This window comes from Aythya ferina, assembly GCF_964211825.1.
Source record: "Aythya ferina genome assembly, chromosome: 4".
In the NCBI taxonomy this organism is placed as follows: domain Eukaryota; kingdom Metazoa; phylum Chordata; class Aves; order Anseriformes; family Anatidae; genus Aythya; species Aythya ferina.
The window spans coordinates 66,556,184-66,577,558 of NC_140300.1; the positions used below are offsets into that span (position 1 = coordinate 66,556,184).

At 37.9% G+C, this 21,375-nt stretch overlaps 1 protein-coding gene across 4 annotated transcripts in view; it reads left to right on the forward strand.

The window, feature by feature from the left end:
* Window positions 1-21,375, forward strand: part of CCSER1 (coiled-coil serine rich protein 1) — a 695,877-nt gene that overhangs the window by 566,342 nt on the left and 108,160 nt on the right. The window contains exon 12 of one of the 4 annotated variants that reach the window (XM_084516950.1): window positions 9,741-9,786. The exons of the other annotated variants lie outside the window; for them this stretch is intronic. Within the exon in view, the coding sequence (XP_084373076.1) occupies window positions 9,741-9,786 (46 nt within the window). The remainder of the gene's footprint in view (window positions 1-9,740; window positions 9,787-21,375) is intronic. 4 annotated transcript variants of the gene reach the window in all.

The following is a 21,375-nucleotide window of genomic DNA, read 5'->3' on the forward strand; positions in this document are numbered from 1 at the left end:
TAAAACCAAAATTTATTCAGAGGCTTAGAGTTCAAAGTAGAAAAGTCACCTGACTTATTTTTAATCTAATTTGGAGCTGTGTATAAGAAGTCATTTCCACACAGCTACTAAACTGGTACATATGCTGCAGCTGAGACTTTCTTGATCTTGCCATTGTTGATGATTCTAACAAGAGAAGCAGACATTTAGCCTATGGACTTTTACCCATTTGTTTATTTGTTTCATTTTAGTTTCTCTTGCCCCTATTTTTCTTTCTTGTTTTATGCTTCATTGATGAAGCTACTTAGTAAAACACATTTTTTTTTCTCATAGCCACTCAGTATAAAGTTGGAATTTATTATGGCTTATACACTACTGGCAAATCTAATTATAGTAATAAATTTTAATGCACCAACTAGTTAAAAGACTTCTTTATAAAAGAAGTCTTTATAAAAATATTAGTTCCATTGCAGAGTATGGGAAGAAAGAAGTGTTTGGAAACAATTTAGGTTTTGCTATGCCACATACCCTTTCTGTGAGGCATGCAACATTGTGTTCTTAGGGAAATATCCATTAACAAAATGTCATGGCATCTGCAAAGAACAAAGGTAAGGAACTGAGCTGCATTCAGAATGTGTTAATGTAGTTACAAGGCATTCACTTTTGTTCATGTGGTGATTTTACTTAGGTGGGCAGACGAGCTCCACCACAACCTCTCTCTCACTCCCCCTCCTCAAAGGGAAAGGGGGAGAAAATACGAAGCAAAGGGCTCAAGGTGTGAGATAAGGATGGGGAAATTACTCAACAGTTATCATGATGGGCAAAACAGACTCAGAGTAAGGAGACAGTAAGATTTACTGCCTATTACTAACAAGCTAGAGAAGTGAGAAACAAAGGAAAGAAACCAAAAACATTTTCCCCCATCCACCCTCTTCCACCTCCTTGCTCCAAGCAGCACAAGGGAACAGGGGAAATGGGGTTTGCAGTCAGTCTATGGCACTTCGTCTTCACTGCTCTTTCTCAGTCATTCTCTTCCTCTGTTCCAACATGGGACCCCTCCCACGGGATGCTGTCCTTCCTGAACTGATCCTGTGGGAGCTTCCCACAGGCAGCAGCTCTTCAAGAACTGCTCCATATACAGGTCCATACCACAGGGTCCATCCATCAGGAGCAAACTGCTCCAACATGGGTCCCCCACGAGCAGCAGCTCCTGTCAAGTTGCCTGCTCCTGTGTGGGCTCCTTTCCACAGGCTGCAGCATGGAAACCTGCTCCACCGTGGTACTCCATGCACTGCAGGGGGACAGCCTGCTTCACCATGGGCCTCACCACAGGCTGCAGGGGAAGTTCTGCTCTGGTGCCTGGAGCACCTCTTCCCTATTCTTCTTCACTGACCTTGGTATCTGTAAGGCTGTTTCTCACTCTTTCTCCCAGCTGCTGTTCCACAGCAGTGTTTTTTTCATTGTTGTTGTTTTTGTGTTTGTTTTTGTTTGTTTGTTTGTTTTTCACTTCTTAAAATCTGCTCTCACAGAGGGGCAAACAACATTGCTTATTGGCTCAGCTATAGCCAGCATGGGGCTGTTTCTGGATTCTTCTTGCAGAAGCCACCCCTTTGCCCCCTGCTACCAAAACCTTGCCATTTAAACCCACTACAGTTCAACAGATTATTTGTAGGTGAATTTTGAGGAAGGGACAGAACTAAATGGAATAGAGAGACTATTTCTGGAAGGTGTGACAGCACTCATGACTGAAGAAAATATAAAATCAAGTACAAACAGAAATACTCAGTTAGTAACACCATTCAGGTTACTAACAGAGTGATTCCCTACAACCATATATAATGTTATGTTGTTCTTGCAGTAAATTCCTTCAACAGTTAAGATGCTATTTAAACACTGTGCTGAAGGGCTACTGTAAAAACATGATTTATTACGTGCCAAAAGACCTTAAATGCAATTTCACTTCAGTGAGCATAAGTCAAATTAAGATAAAACAAAAGAATAAGTCAGCAAATCTAATAACAAGCTTCCATGATAAACCATCTGTTCAACAAAGTATCATATTTTATTGTATAATTCCAAACTTAAATTCTGAAAGAAGTGGATTTTGATCCACAAACACAACCAGATAATGGTTTAGAGATGGGAATCTCTAAAATGAAAATTTTGTGACATGTTCTGTTTTCTGTCCAATTTGTAAGGTTCAACTGCCATGACGCTTATCTAACTAACTAAAAATAAAAAAATATTTTATTTTAAAGGGAAAAGAATAGACAGCAAATAGACAGGAGCAGAGCAAGTAAGAGATTTACAGACATATCATTTGAAGTTAATTTCTTATAGCTAGTCACACTGAGTGTAAAATAAAAATAAGGTTTATGCAGAATCGTGTTATTTTCTTGTGTGGTGTGTGTTTTATGTGTATTTTAATTTGTTTTTGAAGCAAAGTTGAATCAACAGGATGAAAAGAAGTCTTCTGTCTGAAAGTGATAGAAATTAACATAGACCTCAGCAGTGAAATCTTTCTCAAACAGGTTTCCTTGTGGCTGACTTTGTGGGGGCAAGTAATATAAGACTCCATAATGTATTTCTCAAGGAGAAAGAACTTTAGGATGTGAAAGATTTCCAGTGGCTTTTGGTCAGAACTATAATGTAATCACATCAAAACATACAGTGGTAATTACCTTTATGGTGATTTGTACAAAAATATTAAAACTTCATATTCATCCTTATATGAATATTTCAGACTGGCACTACTACAGAAAATACCTTACAGAATTGTAGGAGTATTTATTTAATATGGCAAAGCAAATGTTACAGGTCTGCACTTTCTATCTATGTGAATAAATTTGCAGTTTGCAGTAGGGAGAAATGTATGAGTTTCACACTTTCATTGTTCATTGACATATATTTCTTTTTAACCATTAATATTTTTTAAGAAAGAACTGGATTGTTGTTTTTTGTTGTTGTTGTTTGTTTATTTTTGTTTTTGTTTTGAGATAAATGAGCTCTAGTGCAAAGGTGGCCATAAATGCATGTTCTGGCTTTATGTTCTGACTCTAAATTAAAATTGGAATGTGATTCCCTGGTGATTCGGTTTCACTTTGTACAAGCATTTACTGCAGCATTATATTCTGATCTAGATATAATCATCCAATGGTCTCTTTTTCAATATTGAATTTTTAATTTAAGGGTGGATTAAGTTAGAATTTGTTGCTGACCTGGCTTTGAGCAGGAGGGGGAACTAGGTGATCAACTTAGGTCTCCTTCAAACACAATGAATACTTATTCTGTGATACTCAATTGATAGGATGTGCGTACAACTACATATGCATCTTTTGAAGTGTTATGTGTATATTCTGAACACAGAGTTGTGTAGACAGAAGAAACAGCAGCTAAAAATGGAAAGGAAAAAGAACTACACAAACAGAATCATTTGCCTTTTTGTGTCCTTTTGAATCAAATGAAGTTTTCTTATCGTTAAAGCAGGAAGTAGACCTAGGGATAAAAAACAATGCGTAGCCATAACTCAGAATCATTATGTGTATGGTTGAACTGTATTGGCTTCACCCAAAGGGGTTGAGCCAAATGGTTCAGATCAGAAACGATATCCACCCAACTTGCAAAGTTAACACACTCTGAGAGGTGGTGAGGTACCCATTACTCTTTAAGCCACCTTCAGTACTTAATTAAATGTAAAAGCAGAAAGTATTTTTCAGACCTTAAATAAACTTCTATGGTTCTTTTTGTTTGTTTGTTTATCTGTGACTTTTTAATTATTATTATTTTTTAAGTATGTAACAATTTACCACGTAGTAGGTTTTGAACTGTCCTTAAAATATATGCCAAACTGACTTGGTATATAATGCAATGGACTCTTTTGTTTGTTTGTTTGTTTGTTTTGTTTTGTTTTGTTTTAATGGGATCTATTATGTGCAAACAACGACTGAACATTGCTATTCAGAACTGGATAACATACTTATAAAACACGTACAAATAGACAGAGTGACCATTCATAAAAAAATCACTGCAGGTAAGAGGACCTATATACCTTGTATCAGCTCAGATAAGACTGTCAGCTGCAGGGTGACTTTTGGCAAGAACAGGAGGTTGATGAGAACAAAAGAAGTAGTGGAAGTTGTCTAACTACTGAGACTGTCCAACAGTTTGAGCCTGAATTTCTAGCACATAGCCCCCTAATAGAAATACTTTTATTGCAGTTAGTACAGTTAATTTGCTATAAATGAAAGATATTGTAGGCAATAATGCCTAAGAGGCCTCTAAGATCAAGCTCATGAAAGCCTTAAATGTGCAAAGCAGGAAGGCTTTAAAACAACTTGTACAAGTGTGGAGGCAGGGATAGCTAAATTCAAGTTTTCTTAAGTCCCTGAGAGGATAAAGAATCAGACACATCAGGTCATGCTGTGAATAAAAAATTAATGTAACATAATATCACTGATGTGAATGAGATGTGGGCAAATGAATTACTATTTTTCTATTTATTTTTATTATTATTACATTTACAAATGTGTGTTTTTTAAATCAGAACAGTATTTCAGCAGATGTAGAAGTATGCAGGAATTCACAAATTATCCATCGGAAATTTCTACCTAAGCAATCAGAGCAGATTGTTGTTGTTGCTAGTGAGGTAGTTGCAGTAAAGCATCCAAATATAGCTGTCCTGTAGCATTAGTTGGATTATTTATTTGAAAAAAAAATATTGTATTGCTATCACATAAGGGACTGTAGGTACACAGAAAGACTGTTACTACCTAGTCTGAGTGTTGTAACTAGATCTAATGTAGCATGCTTAGTTTGGCCTTATGAGATTGCAATCCTAACTGTGGTGTTAAAGTATATTTTAGGATCTTTCACTTACATGTGGAAACAGATTGCTGACAAGTGCATGTACATGTTGATTCAGAGTTGAAAATGTGCCAAGAGACTGCTAGTAAAATATTTACTGATAACTTTAAGATGGAAATATGTCTTCCTTAATGAGCTATAATTTAAGTTTGAAAAATGTTTGGAGGAGAAACATATTTATATTACTATATCTATAGACTATGGAGCAGCATTCACTCTTGAGGCTGTTTCTTTTAGTAATTTTGTTCATGCCTGGCATAGCTTTCACTAAAATATAATAATAATAAAATAAATTATTTGCTGTTACCTTTAATTACACATAGCTGTAAATATTTTGGAGTTGTGTGAAGGCCATGTTGTATTTCAGCCCACTGTAGAACCAAAATATTTTTATAGTTTCTTTTTTTGAGTCAACACACATTATAATCTGAAATCTAATAAATGGAAAAAACACAAATGATATGCAGATTTTCATCAGAAGGATTGTAAAGACTGAATGTTGGCTGTTATTGAAGTTGGATAATGCTATCAAAGACATTAAGATATAAACAATTGCATGTGAAAACTATTTATTTAGCATTTTCTAATCTCTTTCTAAAAAGAATAAGAATTCTTCTTTGTGTGTTTTGCTTTAACACCTCAGCCTTCCTCTTTAATATGACTGCTTTGAGTACCATTTTTCGTGTACATTTATGCAGTTGATTACTCTTCCAAAAGTATCAAACTCCAGACCTCTGTGTATTCAACTGTTCATTTCTTTGACTTGTCAAAAGGAGCCTGAAGTCTTATTTTGTCTATACAGTGGGGATGAGCTCTGAGTAGAAGTGGTGTCAGCACTTAAAATTTTATTTTAGAATTTGTTTAAATGAGAGACAGAGTGAAAATTGAAAGGCAGTATATTGATTATGGAAATTCAGGTAGAAAACTGGGCAGAACAATCCTAATAAATGTAGTTGCATTGAATCAGCTTACACAAAAATAGGACACCTGACAAAGAGAAAGTTTTTCCATCAAAAATGTATAAATCTGAAAGGCAAAATTGCTGAATGACCATGTCCTGTGTGTCAGTTTTACACAGCTGGGAAGCTGAACTCCACCGCAACTCCCCTCACTCCCCTCACTCAAAGGAGAAGGGGGAGAAAATAGGATGGAAAGGACTCAGGGGTTGAGATAAGGACAGGGAGATTACTGAACAATTATAATCACAAGCAAAACAGACTCAGCATAGGGAGATTGATATAATTTATTATTTATTACAAACAGGCTAGACCAGTGAGAAACTGCCTTGCCTTCCCTTTCTGTTTCCCCTTCCCTTTCTTTCCCCTCCCCTCCTCTCCCTTATTTTTCCTCACATTTCCTTTCCTCACAATTTCCTTTCCTCACCTTTCCTTGTCTTTTCTTTTGCCATAAAGCATAAGATGTAAGAAGGAGACAGGAACCAAATCCTGAGTAGGTGTATTTTTTCATTCTTCTGTGGTGATGTGCAAAGAAGTCCTTAAAAGTGTATTTCCCTCATTGTTCCACTGAAGAGACCAGGTGTTGTAAATGAGGCACCCTGAGAGATTCACTTGTAGTGGCTTCCGGATCTTGACTAATTCTTTCTTGGCTGCAGAACTCTAACTTTTCAGATATTGATGACTGTATTCTCCTCACCTGCATTTTCAAAGGTGAAATGTAAGGGCTGTTTATATTTAAACCCTCCCTCCAGGAACTCTTTGATCACAAGCTTAGTTTTCACTTTCACTACACTGGCACATCAACTCGCTAATGAGGAAGTGTAGCTTTCTGTACTCATTAAACTATTTCAGTATTGTTGAAAACATAATGTACTTAGCAATATCAAGAATACACCTGGAAAAATTAACTGTGTGGGTGGTGAAGCACTAGCACAGGTTGCTCAGAGGGATGGTGGAGACTTCCTCCGTGGAGATCTTCAAAAGTCACCTGGTCATGGTCCTGGACAACCTGCTTGAGTAGTGGGGTTGGACTAGATGACCTCCAGAAGTCCCTTCTAACCTATTCTGCGATTCTGTGAAGTGAATCAGCAGAGACAGATTTATTTTATATTTGTTAAGTAAAAAAGGTCTTCAGAACTAATTGGTTAGAAACAGTAGAAAATACAATAAAAATGATACAGTGAAAATTATTTCTCTTCTTCTCATTGGTGATAATATAGAATGGCTGGGATTTTAACATTTAAAAATTAAATGACCTTGAGCTGTTATAGGGAGTTTTCAACCAAAACAAATAAAATAAAACGTTTGCACAGTGATCCTGTGAAACTACACCTCTTAGAACCTACACCTCTGTTCTGTGCATTTCCATAATAAAGGTTTAGAAAATGCCAGTTATGTTTCGTGTACACTTTAAAATAACTTAAAAGGATTTTAAATGTAAATGAAGAATATATATTTAGAATGCATGGAAAAGCTTAACACACATCACTGTCCTCCTATTCAAGTGTGCAACAGTATTAAAAGATGATCCCAATCAGAATCCAAATTCAAATTTTGCAGTAAACTAAGAACTGTACTTTGAGAAGTTTATTCTGTAAGTGATCTCTTAATTAAAATTAAACAGCAAAAAGATAGGGAAAGGTCAGCTACTTAGAAACATTAAATGAGTGTACCAATTTTTATAAATCATTGAATTAGTAACAAGGTAACTCGTCTGCAATGCCTCTACACTATTAATAACCTTATCTTGTCGCTACATAAGGTTCTGCATTTCTAGGAATCATAGGGAACTAGGAAAACTTAATATGGTATTCACCCCTAAAGATATCACAGAAGCCTAGACACCTTTGGACTGAGAAAAAAAAAAAAAAAAAAAAAAAAGGCATTAATGCACAGAGAGGATGGAAAAAGAAGCTATATCTGTTTAAAACTGTTGAACTAGTAAGAGTGCCAGCAGAGTTTGGATTTGCCATGCAGAATGTCTTTAACTTGTCTTGGGTTCAAAAATGCACCTTATTGTGCTGGATTGTACTGAAGGACAACATTTATTTCTGAAGGAGGAAATGGGGAAAAAGATAAGCTCTGGTCTGGGCCTTTTCCTCCTGGTCTTTCCGCCTGCAGAGCTATTTACTCTGGAAATCAGAAATACGAAAATGTAATGCACTCAAAATCATTGGCATTTTTCTTTTCAGGAGAATTATGTCATTAGAAATATATTATTAGACAGTAATAGACAGTCTATTCTTCAAAGCTTCTGCTTTGTCTTAGATGAATCTATGTTATCTTAGCATGTATTTCATTTCATAAAGACCATGGGGAGCACTAAAAACAAGGAAGCTAGAGTGCTTTTGCCTCACTATCATGAGTTGACCCCAGCTTGTCCCCTTGTTTTGATGACTGTTACCTCTTCCTAAAGTTGAAGGAAGGAGTTAGTCACGGAGTGACATATTCAGGTTGTAGTGAGATAAATGGCTTCTGCAGAGCTACACAGCATTGCATATGGCCCATGTGTTGCAAGCTGTTGTCTCAGTAGCACAGCCACAGCAGCTTAAATGATGAATAATTCTTGTGATTCTGGTTTTCATTAAATAACATGGTATGAGGAACACAGAGAAACAGATGGTTTCTTTGTGGGGCTTGCTAGATACACATATGTATGCACATAGGTAAAGAAAAAAACAATTTTACAAGACCTAAAAAATAAAGTGACCTTAAGAAACAAATGCCTAGCACTATCCAAATGTCTGGTAAATCACTTCTCAGCCTGGAATTCAAAAGGATGGTGGAAGTGAAATTATTTTGAAGGAAGTCACTCTCCAGTCCAGTTTCATAAAGTGTATGTGTTTGATTTATTTTTAGTTTTATTTTTTCAGACAATAAGTGCAACCTAAATATTTCTGTTACTATTCACCCTCAACTACTCAGTCCAAATCAGTGTCCATTTACACTGGGAGATGAGCATAACCTTGGACACAAACTCAAAGCAAAGCCTTGGCTTATGATCTAGATTCAGAATGAGACAATATTGTTTATCTTAATGCTGCTCCACCGTTGTTATACACTAGTTTCTTTTTACCTAGTCCTTTTTACAGTCTTTCTCTACTTTTTTTCTGGGCTTGTTTTATGGAGTTTTGGTGGGTAGGGGATCACAGGGGATAGAGGCTTACCTACACATCCCAACCAATATGACTTGCTTGGCCTTTGATTTGTATTTTCTTTATGTGCACAGTTGGTATTTCAGAGCTATGTGGCAATTACTGGCATGATACAGAAAAGATAAATCTCTCTACTGAAAGAGCACACTGCAAATATTGATCAGGGATTTAATAAACCTGCTTCCTATCAACTGTCATCAAACGTGCCTAGTGAGTACTTGTTACATAATTATAGAGAGAATATGAGGAGGAAGTGACAGGAACCAAACTGCACTGCACTCTCTCTCCTACCTGTTTGAAACATATTTTACATTCAAACAGTGACGGTATCAGCTAAGACATTGGTGTAATTGAATCTTCTTATTTTTGTAAAATAATCCATTCTAATATATACTCCATATATTGTCCTCTCCATCAAAATTAATTACTGACAAGTGTGAGCATGCCTGTCTTACGCTGATACTTTTTTCTTACCTTCTCTCTCTTTCTCCTTCTCTCTTTTTTCTCTCTTACTGGCGCATTGTGGCCACTGATGGGTGGATTACTAAAGAGCGTTCTCCACTATAATGTATGTTTGTCTGAAAATAGGAACTGCAGTTCTTTAGTAATAACAAGCTCCTCTATCGAAACAGTCTCTATTTTGTTTCGGTGCCTTCATTTTCTTTGTGTGTCATTTTTTTTTCATTTGCTACCACTGTTAAACTGACATCCTTTGCTCCAAAAAATAAAAAATAAAAAAATTGAAAGAAAGGAAAAGAAAAAGCCAAAAAATGTGTTTTGTTTACAGGGCACAGCATTTGGAAGTGCTCCTGTACCTTCTCGCAGGCAATTATGTGAGTCTCTTAAATTCTGCTCTGTGTTGTAAAGATGACTATGTGTTCATGTGCTGTAGCATGGCATGCTGATATAGAGTTAATGCCCTAAGGTCAATATTCAACCATTGGTGTTGTATATTGCCTGTAATGTGTTTGTAGCTAACGGCTTATACTGACCACCCCCTTTTTATTTTTTTCTCTTTGTTTTGTCCAGCACGTCATTAATTGCGACTGTGATGTGCACTATAGAGTTGTAAGAAAGGAAGAAAATAACATAATGGCTCAAAGTCTGGAGGGGAATATAAATAATATCCCCAGATTATGTCTTTGTAATTAGTAGCATTGTTAAAACCAAAGGATATCTCTTTTCATTCTTCAAATTGATCTCTCAATTGTGTAAACAAATACAAAAGAAATCTGGATCTCAAAAAAAAAATAAGAAATGGAAAATCAAGCAACGTGGTGTAAGTCAGGTGTTACTAAGACCAGCTTTGTTTCTTATAAGACTTTTCTTCTAATTAATATGAAGAACAAGTCAGTCCCCAAAGCCAGGGACTTTTTTAGAGGGATTTCCTTCAATATTTTCTTAAATCCATTATAAGTATTGACAATAGATAATAGTTCTTTGAAAAAAATAAAAATAAAAAATCCCCTAGTTCCCCCCAAAAAAGCAACACAAGAAATCACAGATGTAATGTCTGTATCATTTTTCTTAAAAGGAAAATCTACATGCTAAGTCAAGATGATCTCTCTGCTGGCTTAATCGTGTCTGTGTATATTGAACATGTAGATGCTCACAATACCATCAGACTTTGAGATGAGGACTTTCCTTGAATTCCTTGAGTCTATTTCTGTCTCTGCTCCTAGCTTGAGTTAAATGTCCATCCTAAAGACATTGGTGTCTTCCATGTGCATATAATAATCTACAGCCATGCCCTGCATTATTATAATTATTATGCACTGCATCACACCACTGAATGTCAAATAGATTCATCATAATATAACATTACAGGTTTATTCATAAAATACAGTGCAGTTTGAACGATGCTTCATTGTTGGCAGTCTTGAAATGTGTTGCTTGCATAAATTCACCAGTGCTGCTCTTGTGTATTCATAGAAAAACATACAATATCTGTCTATAAGTGTGGGTCTTGCAAAGGTAATGGAAAATATGATCTGTGTATCACTGTCCATTCTTTTGTGCAAATGTCTAAGATCTATTTTATGGGATATATCTCAGGGGAGAAAAAAAAAATCAAGGTGAAATACTGTTCATTAAATATAATTGTGCTCCTATTATGGTTACTTTCCACATATGGTGGAAACTGCTGTCTGGCTTACCTTCATTTAGGCTAATTCACTACTGCTTTTCATGACTAACAAAATTGGTGAAGACTTTGGAAACACACCTACATGGTAACATGCTTCAACATGCTTAGCTATAAATACTAATGTGTGTATTGTATCACAGTTGACAGCTTACTTCCTTGCATGTTATCCCTGTTTGAGCTTGAATGATGGTATGTCACAATGAAGTGTCTGAGACTTGAACATAAGGGAAGATGTGGGAAGGGCAGAAAGTATTTTATCTGGCAAAGTCAGGGTAAGGTTTACATAGGAATAAAGATGTAGAACTACAAAGTAAATGAAGAGTAATGGATAATCTTTGGGTTAAATATATGGTTAGATAGGTAGGAAAGAGTGATTAAAGTCTTATGAAATAAGATCAATATATGAAATAAGGGTAAAACTAACATCGCCAAAATGGTGAGATGAAAGATGTAAGTTTAGAATTGCTTCTATCGAATGTGATAGTAGGTAGACTGGGAAGCAATTAGAAGAAAAAGAAGCACATGAATAAATGAAGAATAAATGTTATTTCAGATAGCTATTTTCTGCTTTTATGTTTAATAGAAGGCAATAATGATGCAGAACTTTTAATATATTGTGGCAAAACTCATCCTCAAGCCATTGGTGGCAATTTTTTCTGGTCTTTGCAAAGTGTTGAACATTACTCCGTTCTACTTAGAAAAATGGGAAATGAGAATGTCTGAGAATCCAGAACAGTGTCTGAGAATCCAGAGCACATTCAGTAGCAATGCTACTGAAAAAATAGTGTGTTAGTATGCAGAAATTTAAAAGTAGGCTATGTTTTTGTTGTTGTTGTTTTGTTTTAATTGATGTTATGAACGATCTTTCAATTATTCCTCTGCAATAGAATAAACAAGATTAATTTGATCCAAGATGTTTTAGATTGCCAGAGACTTGTAACCACATCACCTCTCATGTAGGCAGGGTAGATGACACACCACTAAGTGGTAATGTTGCAAGTCACTGGGAAGTCATGCACTTCTGGGTATCAGAAGATGTCAAAGACATCAAGTGTCATTTGCAGTAGTGCTGTGTTATGACATTTCCTCTTGTAGCCTGCAATCAAGAGAAGCTACTGGCAAAATGTGGCAAAGTAATGAGTGGACGAAAATAAGATGCTGTTTAAACAATATTTTCAAAAAACATGCTTTTTCTGATGGGATATTTCAACATTCTGGCTCTCAGACAAAGAATAAATAGATAACTTTAAAAAATCCAATGTGGGAGTTAAGACTCCTTAACAAAAGATAAAACCTTGCCATTTCAAGTGCTATAGACTGTGAGACACCAACGTAAGTGGGAATAAAGGAATAATAAGGAATAAATACAGTCTAAACTGTCTCAGAAGGTCTGTATGTAGTAACAAAATAAGATGAAAAGACATAGGATAAAGTGAATGGGGAGTCCAAAATGAATATAGAAGTCATCAGAGGATCCTAATGATAACTATACTATTATTGTATAGTGTTCATTTGAGAACCAGTGACATGAAAGCAAAATACAGATTTACAAAATATAATTACAACTAAATAAAATGCTGTATCAAAACAAAATGAAGTTCTATATTTTGGGGCAAAAGACTGATATAATTGTTCAACAAGAGAAAAGGTTTTATATTGTGTCCTATCACTACATGGCTGTGGTGGTTTGAAACTGATGGCTAACTAACCTCCACCACACTGCTCTCTCAATCACCTTCCTCAGAGAAACAAGGGGAGAATATATATTAAAAAGAAAAATAGCTTAAGGGTTGAGATAAAGAGACAAAAGGTTTAGATAAGTTTGGCATAAGGCCAGAAGATCATGCACAGGCAAAACAGACTCAGTGTAGGGAGATTAATATAATTTATTGCCTATTACCAACAACAGACTAGTGCTGACAGAAACTAAAAGCAAACTAAAAAAATCCACTTCCTTCTCCAGTGCAGAACAGGGAATGGGGTTTGAGATCAGTCCATAGCATTCATCATCTGCTGCTTCTTCATCTTCACTCTCTTCCACTGCTCCAGTTTTAGGTCCCTCCAACAGGATGCTGTCGTTCCCAAGCTGCTTCCTACAGGCAGCAGCTCTTCAAGAATTGTTCCAATATGGTTCCATACCATGGGATCCATCCTTCAGGAATGGACTTCCCCGGTATGGGTCCTCCATGGGTGGCAGCTCTATTAGGCCTGCTGCTCCTGAGGGGGTTCCTCTCCACATGCTGCAGCTCTGGCCTGGAGTCTGCTGCCATGAGGGCTTTACATGGACTGTGGCCTCCTCCAGGCCACATCCACCTGCTCCACCATGGGGTCTTCCACAGGCTGCAGCAAAGAGATCTGCTGTGATGTAGTATACCATGGGTTGCAGGTGCACAGCCTGTTCCACCATGCCTCTCCACAGGCCACAGGGGAACTTCTGCTCCAGTACCCGGAGCACCTCCTGCCTTCCCTCTGCACTGACCTCGGTGTCTAACAGGCTCTTTCTCTCTCAGTTCCTCACTTCATTCTCCCAGTGCACAGAAGCTTTTTCCTTTCTTCAGTGTGTTGTCACAGAGGCAACAATGGCAGCACATTTTAAGAAAATGTATTATAATTTACATGTAATTTGGGGAATGACAAATATGGAGCATTTGATTACCTTCCACTACCTGGAAGAAGAAATCAGTGAGAAGGAATATCCAGTCATAGAGAGAGCCTTGCAGTAATAGATGTTGCTGAAAGACAGTAGAATCTCAACAAAAATCAATATTGTTATGTGGTACCTGACAATCAACTTTACAGACAGAACAAATTGGATCAGACACTTGAAATAGCCATATAACATCCAAAGAATTTCATACCATCTAATGATAAAAAAATGCCAAAACCTTACACAATTAAACTAACCTTTAGGCAGGGGATTTCATAAAAAGCAGAGTATCCTGTTAGAAAGCACTAACATAAAAACTAAAGGAAGAAAAATACTTTGCTACTTTATAAATAGCATTTTAATGTTCTAATCTCACAACTTGAGTTACTTAGAGCAAACATAAATAGTTCAGTGTTTTAAATTCACCTGTGGTGCATTTTTAAAGCATAAATTACAGCAGAAAATATGTAGAATAGAAAATAAAAGAGTTAAATTCTTAGAACAGATAATCCAAGCTGTAAAACAATCTCAGTGATATACTTGCCTACTGTCAAGATATTTCAAAGACGTTGATGATTTCTTTGGTCAGCCAGATGGAGAAAATTAGGAAGATAGATATGACGCTGAGAAGATAACTGTTTACTTGTGTCATAGTGCATTGTGGAGGAAGAAACCTTTTTCTTGGGAGTGGTTTTCTAATACAGAGAATAACCTAAGTAGGTGATGATAAATGTAGAATTTTCAGATTAGAAGATTTAAAACATCTTCTTGCAGAAACTTAAGTTAATCTACTAGTGAAAATAGATTCTCATAGAAAAGTACTGGCAGTCAGTTCTTGTACAGTGCACAAAATATGTGGATTCAAGAGTTGTAAGTAATATGTCAAACTAATGCCTAAAAAAGAGATAATTTCTGATTTTCTAACATGTTTGTTTTATTGCAAGATATGTCTAAATGTTTACAGGGTATGCAGAAACATACACTTAAAACAAATTTTGTTAGGAAAAATGCAAACTCTTTAATTGCCATTAAATATGTAGGTTCTTAATTCTATAGAAGTTTAGGTTTATGCCAGGGTGATGTCCACAGTTTCACTTACTGTATATCTGGAGTTATCTGAATAACTGTAAAAGATTTTCAATCGTTCAACCCATTCTCTAAAAATGAATCAAGAGTAATAAAAAATCAATTATGTAAATAGGAATATTAATTAGTATCTATTGTTTTATATTTTTATATCATAATTCATCATTGCAGTATTTCTAAACATGGTTTCACCTGGCAGTCACCTGGTAAATTTAATTTAAAAATTCATTAGGAAGTTATCAATTTAACAAAATAGGCTTTTGATCAGATTTTTTAACTCAGTAATACATTCTTAGGTACTTAGGCCTATTCTATTATAATCAGAAGTTATAGTCCTGTTGACTTTACTGGATGTAAGATTAGACTCCATTTTTCAAAATTATAAAATATATATTCTGACAATAGTTTTATTAATATATTATTATTTTTAAGTCTTTCATTTGTGGGAGAGAATTCTAGTTCTTTTAATGGCAGCTTCTGCTTTCAGTTCTATTTCCATGGAAACAAACATTAGCATAGTGAAAGTTTTTAAAAAGTGATTATTTTAAAACATTAGGGACTGGAGAATTCATTTAGGCAAATTTGGAACCCATTCAAAACAAGAAAAAAAAAAAAAAAAAAAGAAAGAACATGGAGTTTAGATAGAGAACAAAAATAAAAAGTTTTTATATTATAGATCAGCATGTGTTTTTTAATTGTCTTTGTTTCTTAATTCCATTCTTAAAAAGAAGGCAGGATTTCTCAAAAAAAAAAAAAAAATATATATATATATATATATATATTGCATTTAGATTGTACTAGTGCAGATTGTACTAGTGCAGAACTCCCAAAGATGGGTATTACACAGTGGCATGTGTTTTTGTACCTAGGAGAATTGAGCAATTTAGAAAAACTGAGTTTTCAAAATTTCAATATAATAATGATCTTTATAGCCCTCCTCTGACTCACTCTAGGAGCTTCATTTTCCTCTTATACTGGGGAGCCAGAACTGGACACAGTACTTCAGGTGATGCCTCACCAGTGCTGAGTAGAGGGGCAGGATCAGATCCCTCAACCTGCTGTCAACATTCTTCCTAATGCACCCCAGGGTCCCATTGGCCTTCTTGGCCACAAGGGCACATTGCTCACTTGTGGTTAACCTGCTGTCCATCACGACCCCCAGGTCCTTCTCCACAGGGCTGCTTTACAGCAGGTCAGCCCACAACCTGTACAGGTGTATGGGGTTATTCCAGCCTTGGTGCAGGACCCTTCATTTGCCTTTGCTGAACTTCGTGAGGTTCCTCTCTACCTAATGCTACAGCCTGTCGAGGTCCCTCTGAATGGCAGCACAGCCCTTTCGGGTATCAGCCACTCCTCCCAATTTTGCATCATCTGCAAACTTGCTGCTCTGCAGTCTTTCATCATGGACATATGAAATCACTGAAGCGATTGGCTCTGGGGCAGACACATTCTGCAGTAGAGCAGGAGGATCTCGGCCTGTGAGGGGTTTTTCCTGCTCCGAGGCCACTCGAGGCAGCCAAGGGGCTGCCAGGGCCCAGCAGCCCTCATGAAAGGGGCCAGTGAGGCATGGGCGTAGCTAGCAGAGGTGTCCGTTCCCTGCCTCCAGTACAAAGGCAGACCCTAAGGAGTGCAAGTGGCCCGCAGCACAGTGCATCAGTCAGGACATGGTACGGCAATGTGCCCAGGCAGGGCTGAGCATCCCTTCCCCCTCAGGGGAATAGCTCATCTACTGGCTGTCTACCTGTAGCTAAAACCAGCCATGGTCTGCACTAGGCAGAAAGCTCTTTCCAGAAAGTCTGTGGTGACCCAGACTGACTGCCCGCTCAAAAATGCAGCAGTCCAGGTCTCTGGATGCAGGGAGTGCCTGAGCCTGTTGCTGACATCTGAGGGTGGCAGAGAGACCATGTGTGTGAGATGTGAGCAAGTGGATGACCTGGTCAGCCTGGTGGCAGAGCTCGAGGAGGAGGTAGAGAGGCTGAGGGCTACCAGGGAGTGTGAGCAGGAGATAGACTGGTGGAGCAACTCCCTGCAAGGCCTGAAGGAAAGGCACCAGGGTAAGAAATCCCTAATAGTGGTGGACCCCCTGCCCTGTCACACAGATGGAGGGGACCTAGGAGATGAGGAGGAATGGAAACAGGTCCCTGCTCAGCATCACAGGAAACCCCCCTCCATACCATCCTCACCTTCCCAGGTGCTCTTACACAAAAGGTTTGAGGCCTTGGAGCTTGAAAGACTGGTGAGTGAGGATGAGGTCGAAAGTCCCCCGAGGAGGTTGCCTAGGGTGAGGAAATCAACTCCATGCCTCAAGACTACCTCCATGAAGAAAGAAAGAAGGGTATTTGTTATAGGCAACTCCCTTCTCAGCAGAACAGAGGGCCTGTCAGCCTGACCCTACCCGTAGTGAAGTCAGCTGCCTCCCTGGGGCCCAGGTCAGGGACATTGCCTGAAACCTTCCCAGCCTGGCTTGCCCCTCTGATTACTAGCCTCTATTGACAGTCCAGGCTGTCAGCGATGAAATTGCTGAGAGAAGCCTGAAGGCTATCAAAAGGGACTTCAGGGGACTGGGATGATTAGTAGATGGAGCAGAAGTACAGATGTTTTCCTCTATCCCTTCAGTGGCAAGGAGGGGTACAGAGAAGATTCAGAAAGCTCACCTGGTAAACACACGGCTCAGAGGCTGGTGCCAACACAGATTTTTTTGTTTGTTTGTTTTGACCACTGGGCACTTTACTCGGCCCCTAGCTTGATAGCTGCAGATGAGTCCCATCTATCTCTAAGGGGAAAACCGATCCTGGTGCAGGAGCTGGCAGGGCTGATTGAAAGGGCTTTAAACTAGGTAAGAAGGGGGACAAGGATGAAATGAGGATTGTTAGAGATGAGCCAGGGGAACAATGTCAGGGCCAAGGGAGAAGGTGATGGCCCAACTGAAGTGTGTCTACACTAATGCATGCAGCAACAAACTGGAGGAGCTGGAAACCATTGTGTGACAGGCAAGCTATGACTTGGTTGCCATCAGTGAAACGTGGTGGGACCACTCCCATGACTGGAGTGCTACAATGAAAAGCTATAGGCTCTTCAGAAGAGATGGGCAGCACAGAAGGGGCAGCAGCGTGGCTCTCAGTGTTTTGATGTAGTAGAACTGAAGGTTGGGAATGATAAGGTTGAGTCCCTATGGGTTAGAATCAGAGGGAAGGCCAGCAACGCATCCTGGAGGGGGTTTGTTATAGACCACCAAACCAGAACAAGGAGACGGATGAGGTATTCTACAAGCAGCTGGCAGAAGTCACGCAATTGCCAGCACTTGTTCTTGTGGGGGACTTCCACTTCGCAGATATCTGCTGAAAATACAATATGTCTCAGAAGAAGCAGTCTAGGAGACTCTTGGGTCATGTGGAAGATAGCTTCCTGACACAGCTGGTTAGTGAGCCTACCAGTGGGGGTGCCCCGCTAGACCTGCTGTTCACAAACAGAAAAGGACTGGGTAGTCGGGAGCTGTCTTGGGCAGAGTGACCACAAAATGGTAGAGTTCTCTATTCTTGGCCGGGTCAGGAGGGGGATCAGTAAAACTGCTATCTTGGACTTCCAGAGGGCAGATTTTGAGCTGTTCATGACACTGGTTGGCAGAGTCCCTTGGGAGGCAGTCCTGAAGGGCAGAGGAGTCCAGGAAGTCTGGGCATTCTTCAAGTATGAAATCTTAAAGGCTCAGGAACAGACCATCCCCAAAAGATGAGCCAGCGTGGAAGAAGACCCACCTGGTTGAACAGAGAGCTGTGGCGAGAGCTCAGGAAGAAAAAGAGGGTTTATGACATTTTGAAAAGAGGGCAGGCCACTCAGGAGGACTATAAGGATGTTGTGAGGCTGTGAAGGGACAAAATTAGAAAGGCCAAAGCTCAGCTGGAGCTCAATCTGGCTACTGCTGTTAAAGATAACAAAAATGTTGTTATAAAAATAAAGAAAATAAAAAAAAAAAAAAAAAAAAAAAAAGGAAGTCTAAGGAGAATCTCCATCCTTTACTGAATGTGGGAGGAAACTTAGTGAGAAGAGATGAGGAAAAAGATGAGGAGCTTAATGCATTCTTTACTTCAGTCTTTATCAGCAAGACTAGCTGTTATCTGGGTACCCAGCCCCCTGAGCTGGTGGAAGGGGACAGGAAGCAGAATGTGGCCCTCATAATCCACGAGGAAATGGTTGGCAACCTGCTACAACACAAGTCAGTGGGGCCTGATGGGATCCACCCAAGGGTACTGGGAGTGGGGAATGGGCTGAAGTTGCACCAGGGCAGGTTTAGGTTGGATATTAAGAACTTCTTTACGGAAAGGGTTGTGAGGCATTGAAATGGGCTGCCCAGGGAAGTGGTTGAGTCACCATCCCTGGAAGTCTTTCAAAGATGTTTAGATGTAGAACTTAGTGATATGGTTTAGTGGAGGATTTGTTAATGTTATGTCATAGGTTGGAATAGGTGATCTTTGAGGTCTCTTCCAACCTAAATGGTCTGTGATTCTGTGAAATAAATAGTTTATCAGGTTGAGATTCACCAAATTCACATATAATCAGTTGTTCTTTCCTGCTTTACATTCATGGACTTGATCAAGGAAAGTAGAGTACAGAAGAAATAAGCTAATAAAGTGCTTCTGCTGTACTTGCACTACAAAATTTTAAAAAGAAAGTGTGCTTCTCTGAGCTTCTTGAACTACCTCAAATACTTTGAACTACTTCAAATAGCTGTAATTGCATATTTTTGGATATTCTGTCAAGTTTCTACAAAACATTTGTAAAATATTATTTATTGTGTTTTAAAATAATTTCTATATGACATTCATTCAAAATATGACACTTTTCTGTAGAAAAGTGGCAAGTCAAGATGGCCTCCAGAGGAACCTTCCAGCTTCTGGTTCTCTGATTCTGTAACTGGGGGAGGGGGGGAACACGACACTGGTGGGGACCAAAAGAAGGGAAAATCTCAGTCCTCTGAAACTGTATTTTTCTTTAGAATTTGTGTTTGCAAATTCATGTGCAGTAAATCTGCTGAAGACACTTCAGTTGCCACTATAGTCTGCTTTTGGTGGTTGTTTTTTTTTTTTAAGAAGTTAGAGATTAGTTTCAATTTTTGCAAATGAGATTGACTTTTCTTAAGATCGATGCATATTTTAACCTAAAAATAAAGTTAATATGATAAATGATTCTTGAATTAAGTAATATTTCATTTTAGGCTTAACAAAATATTTCTGATTGATCTTAATTTTTTTCATGCAGGGTTCAAACTAAAGTGTCCATTATTTACCTAACTCTATTTTGAGTACTGAAATTGAATCTCTGATAGCTCTCCATCAGAAGTTAACCCAGTAATTCATTTATTCTGAATAAATCACCTGTCAAAGTAATCCTATTTACTATTAGTGAATTATCTAAAAGATGACAGTGATACTTCTAAAATTATTTTTGGAACTGTAATGAATTGTCAGTATACGTGTGTATTAGTTTATGCTTTGTCTGCAGAGTAACATCCCTCATCCAGTATTTCTTCTGAGCGCTGTAATATTTCTGCCGTTCCTGAACTCTTTCCCAGGCAAAACATTCTCTTTCTCCAAATGACCACCTACTCTGCTATAATTATAGCAATACATGCCCATTGTTAAATATTCCGGGGTGGGGGTGGGGAAATCATACTGACAGAGTAGTTGTTCAGTTATTATAAAGATCCTGGTGACTCAATTGTTGTTAAGTGCTTATATATGGAGAGTGTCAGAAAAAGGAAGAAAAAAGACTTGCAGAAAATCTATGCTTTAACTCATTAATGAATACAGTAGGGTAATAGATTATATTGGAGTTCAAGATAATCTTAAATTTAATCTTAATCTTCCAATGAAAGAAACTGCTATAGAGAAAGGTTGAATTATGTTGAGCATGAACAATGGACATCATCTGCTGAAAGAATGTAAAACGTACAGCTAAAATGTTCTATGTCAGGACCTTTGAGTTTCAGAGATTTCATGACTTCAGGTACTATTCCTCTTGTGGATGTTGGAACGAGTTTAAGCAAAGTGGTCTCAGGCAAAATTTAAACTAAATCAAACATTCAGCCATTCTCTCCAGTTTTAGAATATGTGTAATCCTGTCATTTAACAATATAAGGAATTGCAACCTCTTTTTATGATGAAGATTTACGGCCTATGCATGTTTATCTTAGTCACCTTTGGTGACATTCAGTGTTTACAATCATGGAGGCTGTATTTGGTTTTAAATTCATCATTGTAATAGATACTGCTTTTATTTCAAGCACAGTTAAATCAAAAAACTATTGTTTTTTTTTTGTTTGTTTGTTTGTTTTGTTTTGGTTGATAATTCTATCTTCATGAGATTAATGTAATTTGAGACTGGTGAAGATGGTTATTTAAATTACTGAATGGCTTAATAGCCAAGTCAATAGTAATAAGTTTTCAAGCCATTCCCATTAGAGTCTGTTAAACAGTGAAGAAAACCTATGAAACTGCATTTATTGGCAGTCCAGTGATTGTTGAATATATTACTAGAGATATGAACATG